The 14,318-nt window shown below is 43.0% G+C and overlaps 1 protein-coding gene across 2 annotated transcripts in view; it reads right to left on the bottom strand.

The window, feature by feature from the left end:
- KLF9 (Kruppel like factor 9) overlaps positions 1–14,318 on the bottom strand; it is a 55,785-nt gene that overhangs the window by 18,331 nt on the left and 23,136 nt on the right. The window contains exon 2 of one of the 2 annotated variants that reach the window (XM_023752349.1): positions 8,969–12,365. The exons of the other annotated variant lie outside the window; for it this stretch is intronic. Coding sequence (XP_023608117.1) covers positions 12,302–12,365 — 64 coding nt within the window. The 3' untranslated portion in view covers positions 8,969–12,301. Of the gene's footprint in view, positions 1–8,968; positions 12,366–14,318 lie in introns of those variants that run through there. 2 annotated transcript variants of the gene reach the window in all.

The raw sequence follows: 14,318 nt of genomic DNA on the forward strand, positions 1-14,318 counted from the left end.
CAAAGGCAGCAAAATCTCAGACATATGTCAAAGCAATATCTTCACTGATACTGCTCCTAGGGCAATGGAAATTAAAGAGAAAATAAACAAATGGGACTATCAAAATAAAAAGCTTTGTACAGCAAAAGAAACCAACAAAACAACAAGAAAGCCCACTGCATGGGAGAACATATTTGCCAATGTTATCACCGATAAGGGTTTAATCTCCAACATTTACAGGGAACTCATATAACCTAACAAAAGGAAGATAAACAATCCAATCAAAAAATGGGCAACTGACCTAAATAGATACTTTTTGAAAGAGGAGATAAGGAAGGCCAAGAGACATATGAAAACATACTCAAAGTCACTAATCATCCGAGAGATGCAAATCAAAACAACAATGCGGAATCATTTCACACCTGTCAGAATGGCTATCATCAACAAATCAACAAATGACAAGTGCTGGCGAGGATGCAGAGAAAAAGAACCCTCGGGCACTGCTAGTGGGAATGCAGGCTGGTGCAGCCACTGTGGAGAACAGTATGGAGTTTCCTCAAAAAACTAAAAATGGAACTCCCATTTGACCCATTAATCCCACTTCTAGGACTATATCCCAAGAAACCAGAAACACCAATCAGAAAGGATATATGCACCCCTATGTTCATAGCAGCACAATTCACCATAGCTAAGATTTGGAAACAGCTAAGTGCCCATCAGCAGACGAGTAGATTAAAAAACTGTGATACATCTACACAATGGAATACTATGCTGCTGTAAAAAAAAAAAAAGAAGGAATTTTTACCATTTGTAACAGCATGGATGGAACTGGAGAGTATTATGCTAAGCGAAATAAGTCAATCAGAGAAAGATGAATATCACATGATCTCACTCATTTGTGGAATATAATGAACAATATAAACTGATGAACAAAAACAGATGCAGAGACAGAGAAGCATCAATCAGACCATCAAACCTCAGAGGGAAGGTAGGGGAGGGTGGGGGTAAGGGGGAGAGATCAACCAAAGGACTTGCATGCATGCATATAAGCCTAACCAATGGACACAGAAACCAGGGGGGTGAGGGCATGAGTGGGGAGAGGTGTGGGGGGAAGGAGGGATAAGGACACATACATAATACCTTAATCAATAAGGGGAAAAAAAGTTTAAAAAAATTTACTTTTATAGGAAAAGTATAACAAAGTGAATGGTATGCGAAACTCACCTTCCAATTATTTACTTTTTTTAAAAAATATTTTTATTTATTTCAGAGAGGAAGGGAGAGGGAGAGAGAAATAGAAACATCAATGAGAATCATTGACTGGCTGCCTCCTGCATGCCCCCTACTGGGGATCAAGCCCACAAGCCAGGCTTGTGCCCTTGAATGGAATTGAACCTGGGACCCTTCAGTCCACAGGCCAACGCTCTATCCACTGAGCCAAACCAGCCAGGGCTAATCCACTTTTTAAAAATGTGATCCAATGAGCAATACCTCTCATTTAAAGCTTACCTTCAAGAAATACTTAGATAAGAAACATTCTAAACCGAGCTGGGTGCACGCTTTCTCTAAGGCAGGGGTGGGCAACCTTTTTGTGAGTGCGTGCCAAAACCAGCAAAATCTCTGACTCAAAATTCTTCTGCGTGCCAACCCTAATTTTTTGAGAACATGTTATGCCTACTTGATATCTCTTAACCTTGAAGAAATAATAAAATTCATTCGAGAGATGCACGAGCTACTACTTTCATCTGTCAGTCTACTCCTATTACGAGACTTAACAAAATTCATCACTGAGAACAAAGATTCACAAGTGTATGTGGATGAAACCAAAACACTGGTCGGATCTAGGAAGGCAGAGAGAGTTAAGGCAGAGGCATAGAAATTGCTCTTCCCCTCTCTCATCAATCCATGTCTCTGGTCTTTAAGATAACTTGTTATGTAAAATTATTTATTTATCTAAGATGCACCTACACTGAATTTATCTGAAAAATAAAAAAAATCGATATTAAGAAAAAAATTGTAAATGGAAGATTATAAGAGAGAGTTTTGCGTGCCAGCAAAAGTTACTGGCGTGCCATGTTTGGCACGCGTACCAGGGGTTGCCCACCCATGCTCTAAGGGCCAGATGGAAATAACTTAGGATTGCAGGCTGCATTCTCGGTTACAAGCCCTTAGGTCTGCCGTGTGCGACAGCCGCCACATACGACAGGTAAATGAGCGAGCAGCTGTGTTCCAATAAAACTTCATTTGCAAATGTCAAAATCGGAATGTTATATAATTTTCATGTGTCTGGTATATCATGCTTTTTGTTTTCTTCAACTGTTTAAAAAAAGGTAGAAGCCACTCTTCGCTTGTGGGCTCTACACAAACAGGCTGGGGGTATATTTGACCAGGGGCCCCCATTGGTGCCATCAAGATACCAACATCTATGCCCCTCCACCCCGCCCCCCAACTTCAAGCTTTCCAACAAAGGCTGATGGAAGAAAACTGGACCATCCTCAAGGGAGTAGGGGGTTGTAACTCCTGTCATTAACTGAAGGTTATATTAACCCCTAGGGTGAGAGATGGCAAGAACAAGTATTTGTTGAAAACCTAGTACTGTGCCAGGGACTAACCATGCTATAGTCTTATGACTTAATCCTCAGCATACTATGGGATAGTTCACATACATACACACTTCATCCATACACACTTTTCTTTTCCTAGATAAGGAAACGGAGACAGAGAAATGGCTAAGTGCTATGCCTAGACCTGGTTCCCCACAAGGATTTGAACACGAGTCAGTCTTTTCCGAAAAGCTTCTAGGTGGTGTCTTGACCTGGAAAAGAACCGAGTGTGGTGGAGACGGGAGGAGCAGGACCAGCACTCGGAAGAGATGAAACTCAAGAGCAAGGGCCCCAATGCCAGGGTGAGCGGCCGCGGCTGAGCGAGGGCGCAGGGGAGAGGCACAAGACTGCCTTGCTCTGCTGGCTTGGCAGCCCCAGAGCCGCCCCAAGTCAACCCACACCGGCCCAGGGTGTGACCCCGGGTGGGCCTGTCCCGGTGAGACAGGCAGTCAAGAAGCGCATCATTAACAAACCCATTGTAACTAAAGCCAGACCAGAGAGCAAGTTAATCCTCACACAACAGCTAGAGGCTTAATGTTCTATTTTGAGATCTGGTATTTAGATTAACTTCCTGACATTTCCTTTTTTCTCCTTTTACAAATGAAATGCATATTCACTTTGTAGAAACATCAGAAAAAATATAGATAAGGACTACATTTTATTGATTCAGAGAGGAAGGGAGAGGGAGAGAGTGATAGAAACATCAATGAGAATCATTGACTGCCTCCTGCACGCCCCCTACTGGGGTTAAAATTGTCAAGATAATCACGGCGAACATTTCTGTGTAATATCCTTTAAGTCCTTCCAGCCTTTTGGCACTGTGCTATTCGGACCACTTTTTGCACCAACTATATCATGAACATGTTTCTATGTCATTTTCCAAAGTGTGATTTGCCAAGTGTGTCCCTGAAACAAAGCAAAGCAATCAGAATCAAACAGGTTTATGCAATTCCGCACGGTCAGGTGTTAACAATGCCTGTTGCAAAGGCTCACAAGGCGCTCCAGGAGAGAAACCTGGCTCCCCTGGCTGGGAACCTCCATCAAACTTACCTAATCACAGGGTCTCTCTAACATAACTGTTGAAAAATTAACGTCCTACAGGATATCCTTGGTGAAAAAACTGCTCTACATCATTTGTCCTGGGTGCATAACATCCCTTTGTTATTTAAACAATCCGCCAGAACTGAAGCTTGAGGTTGTTTTCAAATGTTCACTATCATAAACAAGACCACCACGCAGATGTTTGCAACTAAATCTTTGCAGACATTCATGGCAATTCCTTGGACATGCAGCTGCTTTGTCAAAAATAGGAGCGTTTTTAAGTTTTGTGGTTTTTTAAAGAAATGGATATGAATTGGTACTTTGAAAACTGTTGGCAGCGCCTACTAAAGTGAATGCATGCAAACTCTATGTATTAGTTTTCCGTTGCTGTATAACAAATTACCACAAACTTCAAACAAAACCATTTTTACTCACAGTTCTGAAGTCCGACACGGTGCGACTGGGTTATCTGCTCCGGGTGTCACGAGGCTGAAAACAAGAAGCTGGGGGCACGGAGTCCTCATTTAGAGGTTCTGGGGAGAAACCCAGGTCCTACCTCAGTCAGGTTGTTGGCAAAATTCCGGTCCTTGGGGTCCTAGGGCGAGGGGTCTGTTTGCTCGCTGTCAGCAGAGGCCACTCTCCAATCCTCGCGTGGGGACCCCGGTATCGTCAAGCCAGCAACGAGGCAGCAAGGAACGCTGATCTCAGACCTGGCTCCCTCTTCTGCTCCCAGCCCCTTTCTCTGCTTTTAAAGCAGTTGGTGTGATCAGAGTGGGCTCACCTGGCTCTCTCTCCATCATGAAGCCCACCTGGAAAACCTCCTCTCATCAGGGTGTGGAATCTTGGAGGCAATTTCCAGCATCCTGCCTATGACTGAGAAATTCCAGTCTTAGACATAAAACCAACAGAAATGTATACGTATATGTTGACCAAAATAACATGCAAAATGAATGCTAATAGAAACACTACTCATATAAGCCAAAACCTGGCGAAATTCTCAACAATAACTGTGCTATATTCTTATAATTGAATACAGAAACGAGAATGAACAAACTGCACGGACTTACAACATGAATGGATCTCACACACATAATGTGGAGTAAGCAGGTAACTGTGTTTTATGGGAGTTGATGGAGGTACCTACCCCAGCCCAGAAAGTCGTAGAAAGCTCCTGGGGAAGGTACAGCTCTCACTACAAAGAATTATTGAATAAAACGGGGAGAGGGAGGACGGGATTGAATTTTAAATCGAAGGAATAACGAGCAGAAGTAACATATCTGAAACAATTATAAGCAGATGGGTATTATGAATAGATGGCAAAATGGTGGGGGAAAGTATGTCTAGAGAATTTGACAGGGGTCCAAACGTGGACCTTGCAAACCATGTTAAGATTGACCTTAGCCCTAGCCGGTTTGGCTCAGTGGACAGAGCGTCGGCCTATAGACTGAAGGTCTTGGTTTTGATTCAGGTCAAGGGCACGTGCCCAGGTTGCGGGCTCCATCCCCAGTGTGGGGCATGCAGGCGGCAACCGATCAATGATTCTCTCTCTCTCTCCCTTCCTCTCTGAAGTATATATATATATTTTAAAAAATTGACCTTAAACCAACGGGGACATGGGAGATCCTTGCAAAATGAAGGATATGGACATGTTTATATTTGAGATCCTTGCAAAATGAAGGATATGGACATGTTTATATTTGGGTTCACTGACACTGCAACCTGGAAGATGAAATTAAACAAGGAAAATGAGGAAATGAGACTAGTGAGGAGGCTATTCAAGGAGTGCAGGTGAGAGGATGGGAGGCTGAATTAGCTGGAGTGAGGGGGAGGAGGGACAGTAGAAGCACAGGGGCCTTGTATCCACCCCCCTTCCAAAAATCTCTGAGCAAGGTCCGAAGAACATTTTCATTGTTTTTTAATCCTTATAGTCCAATTGTCTCCTAGAAAACATGTGCCAATCTAAATTCCCACTAATAATATGCCCATCTCACCCAATTCTTGACAAAATGGGTGCTTTATTTTTTAAATTATTTGCCAATTCCATAGGCAAATAACTGTACCTCATTATTTTACATTGTGTTTCTGACAGAAAGTCTGGTGAACATTTAAAAAATTATTTTATTGACTATTTTTGTTCATTTTGTAAAGTGTGAATTCATATCATCTACCAGACTTCTCTAAATATGTGCACATTTTGACTTGTAAGAAGTTACTGCCCAGCCGGTGTAGCTCAATGGTTAAGCATTAACCAATGAACCAGGAGGTCCTGGTTCAATTCCTGGTCAGGACACATGCCTGGGTTGCAGGCTCAATCCCCAGTGTGGGGTGTGCCGACCAGTGATTCTCTCTCATCGTTGATATTTCTATCTCTCTCTTCCCTTCCTCTCTGAAATCAATAAAGATATATATACATTTTAAAAGAAGTTATTCATTAAAAATACCCTTCGAAGTACATTTTTCCCATACCTTTTAATTTTGTTTAGGCATATTTTTCATTTATAATAGTTTCACATTATTAGTTAAATCTATTAAACTTTCTGTTTTTGGTTTCTGTGTTAAATTTGTGCATTTGAGTTCTTCCCCAAGTCATGATTGATAAATCTTTACCTATATTTTAAGTGCTTTACTCATTTTAAATCTTTAATCCATATAAGATTTATGTGTATATGGTTCCAGATAAATTTGTTCCAAATAATCAGTTGGCTAAATACAATGGATAATTTATGCTTTTTCCCATTGATTTGTAATGCCATTTATAAAATGTTTTAAATTTTTACAAATTCTCCCGTCCTCAAAATAGGTCTAATTCCTGTTTGGGCAAATTCTCTTCCATTACTTTTCTTTTACAAAATGTTCTTGACTATGCTGGTTAGCCAGGGTTAAACTAGCTTCCCACAGTGAATTGAATTGTTTCCTATCATTTTGTACTCTCTATGTTCTAACAGTTGAAATTCTAAAGGAGATATTGGTGCCTTAAAGTTTTGAAAGATTTTTGCCTTTAAAATTATCTGGGTGCTGAAATTCTATGGTATTTTTCAACTTATTTTATAGTTTTATTTGTTTATAGATAATAAAACCATATGGAGTTCTACATTTCTCTCTATATACAGCTTTTGAGTATATTTGGGACATATAGTTTTCTCTAATTTTTATTGTCTTAAACTCTGAATATAATTTATTTTCTCTTTGATCTATTAAAGACAATATTTTAATTTTTAGTATTTTATTAATTTAAAAATTATCCTTTTGTTATGAATTGTTCACCTTATTGCCTGTTGGTCAAAAAAATGTAGTCTATAGTGTGTTACTTATAGTCTTATTATATCCTATATTTTTTATAGGTTTCATGGACAGTTGAAAAGCATATGCACATTATTAAAATTCACTATCTTTTTAAGACTAGTTTTTATGAAATTCTGATTTTTGTATTTTTGCTTTATCTATTTTGGTGTGGCTGGAGGAGGATGTGAGTACGGCATTTACCTACACTACCATCTTGACTGGAAACCTCTGTCTTGTTATTTCTTGAGCTTTCTGTTTCTTCCTCGTGTTCCTTCTCTCACCTTCCCCTCTTCTTCCCCCTCCCCCTATATTCTACTTCAGCTGATATCCGCTTCTTTGGCTTCACTTACTATCAGTTATGACTGGGACTTCCAAACCTCCAGTCCAGACCACTGTTTTGAGCTCTACACTAACATACACAGTCGTTTTCTTGACATTTTTATGTGACACGTCCAAACTAGTCAATGACTTTTCCTTCACGCCAAGCCTCACCAAACTGCATTAACAAAGACCATAACCTGAGGGTCATTGTTAGGCCTTTTCTTCTCTTATCCCTGACATCCTAACATCCCCAAATCCCAATGATTCTGCCTCCAACTTATTTTTGGAACTACTCACTTCTTTCCACCCCCACTGCTAACCACCTGGTCCGAATGACCACCGTCTCTTGCCTGGACAAATACAGCACCCTCCTCACTAGTGTCCCAGCTTCTACTCTGGCCCTTCTAAAATCTATTTTCCATGCAGCACCCAGAAAGAGCTTGCTGTCATATATATGTGATCATCGCACTCTCTGCTTTAAACCTTCCGAAAGGTTCTTCCATCCTTTGGATCAAAAATCAAACACCACGTTATAACCTACGATATAAGGCCCTTGTGGCCTGTCCTGTACCAACCACCCCAACTTCCCATCCTTTCTTGGGTGGGTGGCTGTTTATATTCCAGCCACCAAACTCCTGCACTGGCTCTCCTCACTCCCTCCACATCTTTGCAGGCCTGACTCCTCCATGTCATCCAGGTCCCAGATCAGACGTTCAAGTCCCCTCAATCGAAAATCACCTTCCCCAACATGCAAGCCACCCGGCTCTATGGTATTGTCATCATATTGCTTATCACCATCTAAAATTATATGAATAATGTGTTTACCTGTTTATGTGTTTTCATCCACTAACATATAAACTCGTCTGGTTCTTTTTTTCACCTTTGTATCCTCAGAGATAACAATCCGTGGCACTAACAGGTACTCAATAAATGGGTCAAATGGAAATGATGCTCAGTTAGTCCATCGCTGCCCTGATGCAGGCATAAAGAGATGGAGGGTTGGAGTCAACAGATCCAGATTTAATATAACACCTATTAAATGTGTCTTTTGGCAAGTTATGTGACCCTCCGTTTTTTCATCTGAAATATGTGGATAACAGTGTCTACTGTATGACCTGTAGCGCTGCTGTAAGGATTAAATGACAGAAAAACACTTGGCATCATGATGAGACTATAATAAGACTTTAATGAGTAATAGGCAGCTAGTATGTATCTATAGAAATTATACACACACACACTTTGGTGTTCACCTTCACTTGGCTTAATGGTTCCACTGCCCCAACTCCGAGACCTCAACCTGGGTGTTCTTACCGATATCATGTCTCAAAAGCACAGTCTGAGTCTGTCACATTCTCTGACCAGTTCCTACCACACCCCAGCCTCGTCTGAGCTTTATAACCTGTTAGTGATTTACACTGTCCTCTATTACACTATAATATACATTCCTTTATATTCCAGCCACCTCCTCTTCTCTTACCCCTGACGTCCTAACATCACCTGAAAATACAAACATTCCCCTCCAGCATCATACAGTGGTTCCCAGCAGCCTCCATTCCACCCGCTGCCTCGGAGGTCTGTGAATAGCAAGTACGCACAGGTCTGTACAGACACCGCACGTGCTGAGGCGCACAGGCCGACGCCTCTTTGCACTCATCGTAACATCCTCTGAGCACAGGTGAAAGAAGTAACCGCTCTTGCGGCAAAATGAGCCGCCTTTAAAACACAGAAAGGCAGGAACAATGAAATCTTGATCATTTTTATTATTTTTATTTGGACAACATATATACATATGTACAAAATACCTACTGTCAGAATCCTCTATTATAATTTTGTTTGATTTACAAAAACAGGACAGCAAAATAACTTAGGTCACTAATACTGTACAAAAATAAAACTGATTAAACAGTTGTCAAGATCAGTATCTTACAGTGTTACAGATCATCCGTGTGAGAGAACATTGCAGGCTATCCAGAGTGATGAGTACTGTGCTAAATCTATCTGCAAACTTACAACTAATCAGTTCTGTAATTATAACTACCAAATGTAATTCTCAAAAAAAGCATGATGTAGAGACAGACCTTAACGCCAGGGCATCGTTCCACAGTGGTGAAGGGCTTTCGTCTTCCCTAACCAAGGAGAGGAGTTATCTTAACTCTAAAACTATTAAATGTTTCCAGAATATGACAACTACTTACAGTATTAGGTAAAACAACGTTCCTTTCTGTTTAAACACCTGCAATAGTCTTTCAAAAAATTCCGTTTGGTTAAAAAAGTAAACAAAAATTACTATCCTGCATTTGGATTTTTTAAAGTTAAATCCATGGTCTTTTTAATATAAAAAGTAATTGCTTCATAGTTTTAGTAAGTTCAATGAACTCTAGTAGTCCTAGTTGAACCAAATCTTCATATAGTAAATCTAATTAGAATGCTGGTTCCTGTTTTGTGACATTGTAAAACAGGATTTATCACAAAGAATAAAAAGCCTTGAGTTTATACGTTACGTTACTATAACATATAAGAGAATATCAAATGTGTGTTTGTCAACACCTTGAAAAGGCAAGGAGCAACTTTTTGGGGGAAGTAAATTGTGCATTTTTTTTTTTAAACAAGTTGCTGCATTTACATCCATCTACGTGCTGGACAAAAGCCACATACAGAATTACTCCTGAAACTACAAAGATTGTCTTTCACTGACTTTGCCTGGTTTTTCTTCGTTTCTTTCTGTGAGGGAAAGATGAGTTTGTACAAGTTGGTGGGTTGCTCGGCAACCCCAAACTCCTCTCTCACCAAAAGGCCGCGTGCAGAGGGTCACAAGCAGAACCACTCCGTGAACTCTGTCAGAAGCAGGCGGCCTCCCCTACTTCGCATGGAAGAACAGATGTCCTTAAAACTTATTTTGGACACAGAAATTAAAATTTGGTTTAAAATAAGTGTTTCAAAAATCTGAAACAGAGGTAGAAAGTGTTCTTTTATTTTTCCTGACATGTTTTCCCGTGAGAAAACACTTTCCGTTTTATCCCATGGACTGCTCCCAGTCCCTAATGTTAAAAGCAGTTCTCTTTATAGAACTACTAATACAACTACGTTGGTTAAACAAAACAAAAAGGAAAAAAAAAAGCAAAACCCACCATGCTAGTGATGGCTACTGTGTTGGAAGCAGGAGTCAGCCGTGACCCACGCCCGCGGCAGGAGCCACACGGGTTCTGAACTGGAAATGAGCATGTATCGGGGGAAATAACGCGTCCGCTGGCAGGGGGGCACCCTAGGTTTACACAACACATCTTCTAGCACATGTGTAAACGCCGGTGCACCAGGGCTCCCTGTTTTAAATACCAGATAAAATTGTCAGAAAGCGTTATTTCTGAAGAAAAAAAAAATGTAAACATTTTCCCACCATCACTGCTGACTCCCCCACGTGAGGTTTCTTCTTCACTAGGAAAACTCAGTTCGTGTTTTTGGCCATGGAAAGGCCAAAATGAAGTTTTCAGGTAAATGGCGTGTAATGGATGTAGTGGTTTAGGCCATTGCAGACACCTGGAGACAAGATACATAGTGGTGAGGCTTCGGATGTATCAGGTACAGTGATGCGTCGTCATCCGTGTGGATCCCATGTGCCGGCGTTGCCGTCTCCTCTGACACCGTCGTGGTATTTCCCCTGGGCGCTCACTGCTTATGGGGTATATTTTTCTTTTCACAGTTCAGCTCCCTTTTCGTTTTATATAACTCTTGCACCTGTTAGTGGGAGTTTTGTAGGAACATGGGAAGGAGACCAACACACCTTTCCCCCCAAAAAACAAAGGTGTTTCCAGAACTAGCTACTGTTATGCATCCATTCAAATAAAACCCACCAGAGTCAAAGCCCTCTCCCTTCGTGGCATTATGGTACAATAAGGTGGCGTGAACTAAAAGAATCGGGAAATTTGGGGAAGTTAATAGAGTCAAAATTCTGTTTGTTCTTTTAAAATTATTAAAAAACAAACAAACCTACCCTCCTTCTCCTTCAGCATCTATTGCATATATTCTGCCCTCGCATCTTCTGTGATTTCTTAGGGAAACGTGTATACTGTAAAATAAGCAGATTATAACGTGGTTCCAAAAAGAATGTCTGCTTCTATCCTTAAAGCATGAACGTAACTTATTCATCCTCTGCATTACAACTTAAAGTGCAGCTTATGTTCGGAAAGTACAATTCATACAAAGCAAGGTTTAAAAAGTTCTGTACTTAGTGTAACCTTTCCAAGGTTTGTCTTGATTAGTATAAGTTCAGACGGCTTACCCATTCATTGACTATAAGTAACGTGTGTGTTTCCAAGTCTTTAGATGACAGGTCATGCTGGAGGAGGTGTGCTCTTGCTTGCATAAAGACAGCTGTGCTATGGCGTTTTTGTCTCAAAAGTTAACGTGATTCAAGAGAGTGGTTTTGCTAAAGAAACCGAAGCACACTCGTCATTACATTAAAAGGTACGAAAACAATTCTGAGAGACAGCAAGCAGAAAGGGCCCGGAATCACTGTGATGCCACAGGTCAACTCACCCAGTCACACGTATGTACACCAGTGTTGAATCTTTAAAATTCTGCCCCAGTCTTGGCCGGACCCCCCTCTCCCCACCCACGATCACCCTCCCACCGCCCCCCACCCCCCAAAAAAAATAAAGGAGAAAAAAAAAAAAACCACACCAAAAAAATTTGCTTTTCCTCCAAAAGTCAGAGGCGGTTCAGAGTTCCCTTGGGCCACAATGTGCTTTTTAAAAACAATGCAGGGAGAGGAGAAATCAGAATATTGACCAAAGAACAGGGCTTCCTGTGCTGGCAGCGTGCCTCCCGGGGGCTGGGTTTCCCGTGTCTGTCCGTGTGCGGGGAGTAGCTGGGTCTCTCCGGGCCGGGCCCTCCCTGGCTCCCGCGGGTCGCACCTCACAAGGGGCTGGCCAGGGCCTTTTTGGACCGCTTGATCATGCTCGGGTGGAACTCGGTGTGGCGCCGCGCGTGCTTGGTGAGGTGGTCGCTCCGCATGAAGCGCTTCTCGCAGAGCGGGCAGCGGAACTGCTTCTCCCCGGTGTGGGTCCGGTAGTGGCGGGTCAGCTCGTCGGAGCGGGAGAACTTTTTAAGGCAGTCTGGCCACGTGCAGGGGAAGGCCTTTCACTGAGAGAAGGGAAGCGAGAGAAGAACACGTCACCGAAGTTCTGGAGGCTGGTGATGATCAACAGCCCCGATGGCCCAAAGGGCAGCTCCCTTGCATGTAGGTGCGATGGGATGAATGATGGGCCCCCACACCCTCCCTCATTCAGAGGTTGACGTCCGCACCCCCAGTTCCTGAGAAGGTGGCTGCATTTGGAAATAAGGTCTTTAAAGAAATAGTTAAGGTTGAATGAGGCCATGAGGCTGGGTCCTACGCCAATGACTGGTGTCCTTGTAAGAAGAGGAGATGCCCTGGCCTGTGTGGCTCAGTGGGTGGGGCATCCGCCTGTGCACCAAAAGGTCCCCGGTTCCAATCCCGGTCAGAGCACATGCGGGCTGTCCCCAGTAGGGGGCGTGCAGGAGGCAGCTGACAAAGTTTCTCTCTCACATCAATGATTCTCTCTCTCTCTCTCTCTCCCTTCAGCTCTCAATAAAAGCATTTTTTAAAAAGAAGAGGAGATCAGGACACACACAGACACAGAGGAAAGACCATGCAAAGACACTGGGAGAAGACAGGCAGCTCCAAGCCAGGGAGAGAGAACCCCAGGAGAAACCACCTCTGTCAAACACCGTCATCTCGGACATCTAGCCCCCCAAACCGTGAGATATAAATTTCTGTTGTTGAGGCTGCCCAGTCTGTGGTGCTGAGTTATGGCCGCCCTAGGAAACTGGTCCCAGGAAGAAATAGCTGAGAATCATCTCTAAGCAAATGAGCTTGCTGTTTTGTACCCAATGGGTCCCTAAGAGCCTTGGAAATGACTCGTTCTGGTTTATGGGACGCGGTGGCTGGCTACATGAGTTCTCCCAGAGGAGTCAAAACCTCAGGCCTTTGCTGAATTTCATGGCATCGCAGAGATGGAAGAGAACGGGGGCATCTAGGCCAACTGACCTCCCACCCGGAGCATCTCCCGCGCTCCCGAGGGCAAGGCTGGTGACGGGGAGCTGTTCGCAGAGCGCCTGCTGCTCCCCAGCATCTCCGTCACACACACCCGTCGATATAAAATCTGCCTCCCTGCGAAGGCCATATTTTAGTCATATTTTCTTCAACCTAAAAATAAGTTGGTTCCCTCTGCCTCATAATAATCCTTTAAATATCCAAAGACAGCTCACATCTCTCTCTCTAATCTTTCCTTGTCTAGACTAAACAATCTGAGTGTCTTCCATATTTCTCATAAAAGAAGAACCAACATTACACCTAAAAGTGCAGGCACAGAGCTAAGAGAACTATCTCACTGAAATCCCACAGGACACCCCACGGAGGTGGCCCATTTTACAGATGAGGAAACAGAGGCGTAACACTCGACAGTGGCTCCCCATCCCTCCCCATCCGAGTTGTTTTTCTCAAATTCACATCATTGTCTGTGTCCCTTGAAAATGCAGCTAAACCCTGCCTTCCAGACATGGTCAGGCCAGCATCAGGGGCCTCCTGATCCCCCAGAATGGCAGGGGAGGGACTGGCTCCTCTAGCTCCAAGCGCCAGCCTGCTCTTCACACCTTTCCCAGCGCAGCCCAAAGCAGCTGTTTCATAGGCTCAGGCACACAACTCCTGGTTTACACAGAACACTCGAAGGCACTTAGGTGTGAGGAGTGAATCTTTTCTCACTCTGGTCTCCACCTTGCTGGAACCCAGAGACTCCAAAGGCTGGGAGCTGTCCAGCGCGATGTGACTGAATCGCCCAAACGTTTTCCTTCTTTTCCCCAGCTCCTCCTAACCTGTGCCAGAGATGCAGAAATAATGGTAATAACAACAAAGCAAACCCCCCATCACCTCGTGACTCCTCTACATGACTAAGGTTTTATCTGCTGTCCTCTGAGCAGAGCAATGGTGATCACAACCTCTCCAACCTACCTGCTCTTGTGGGAAACCCCAAGTGGGCAAAACCAATCTGTATTCAATACCCCCTCCCCCCCCATCTA

The sequence above is a fragment of the Myotis lucifugus genome, unplaced genomic scaffold, assembly GCF_000147115.1.
Source record: "Myotis lucifugus unplaced genomic scaffold, Myoluc2.0 scaffold_31, whole genome shotgun sequence".
NCBI classification, from domain to species: domain Eukaryota; kingdom Metazoa; phylum Chordata; class Mammalia; order Chiroptera; family Vespertilionidae; genus Myotis; species Myotis lucifugus.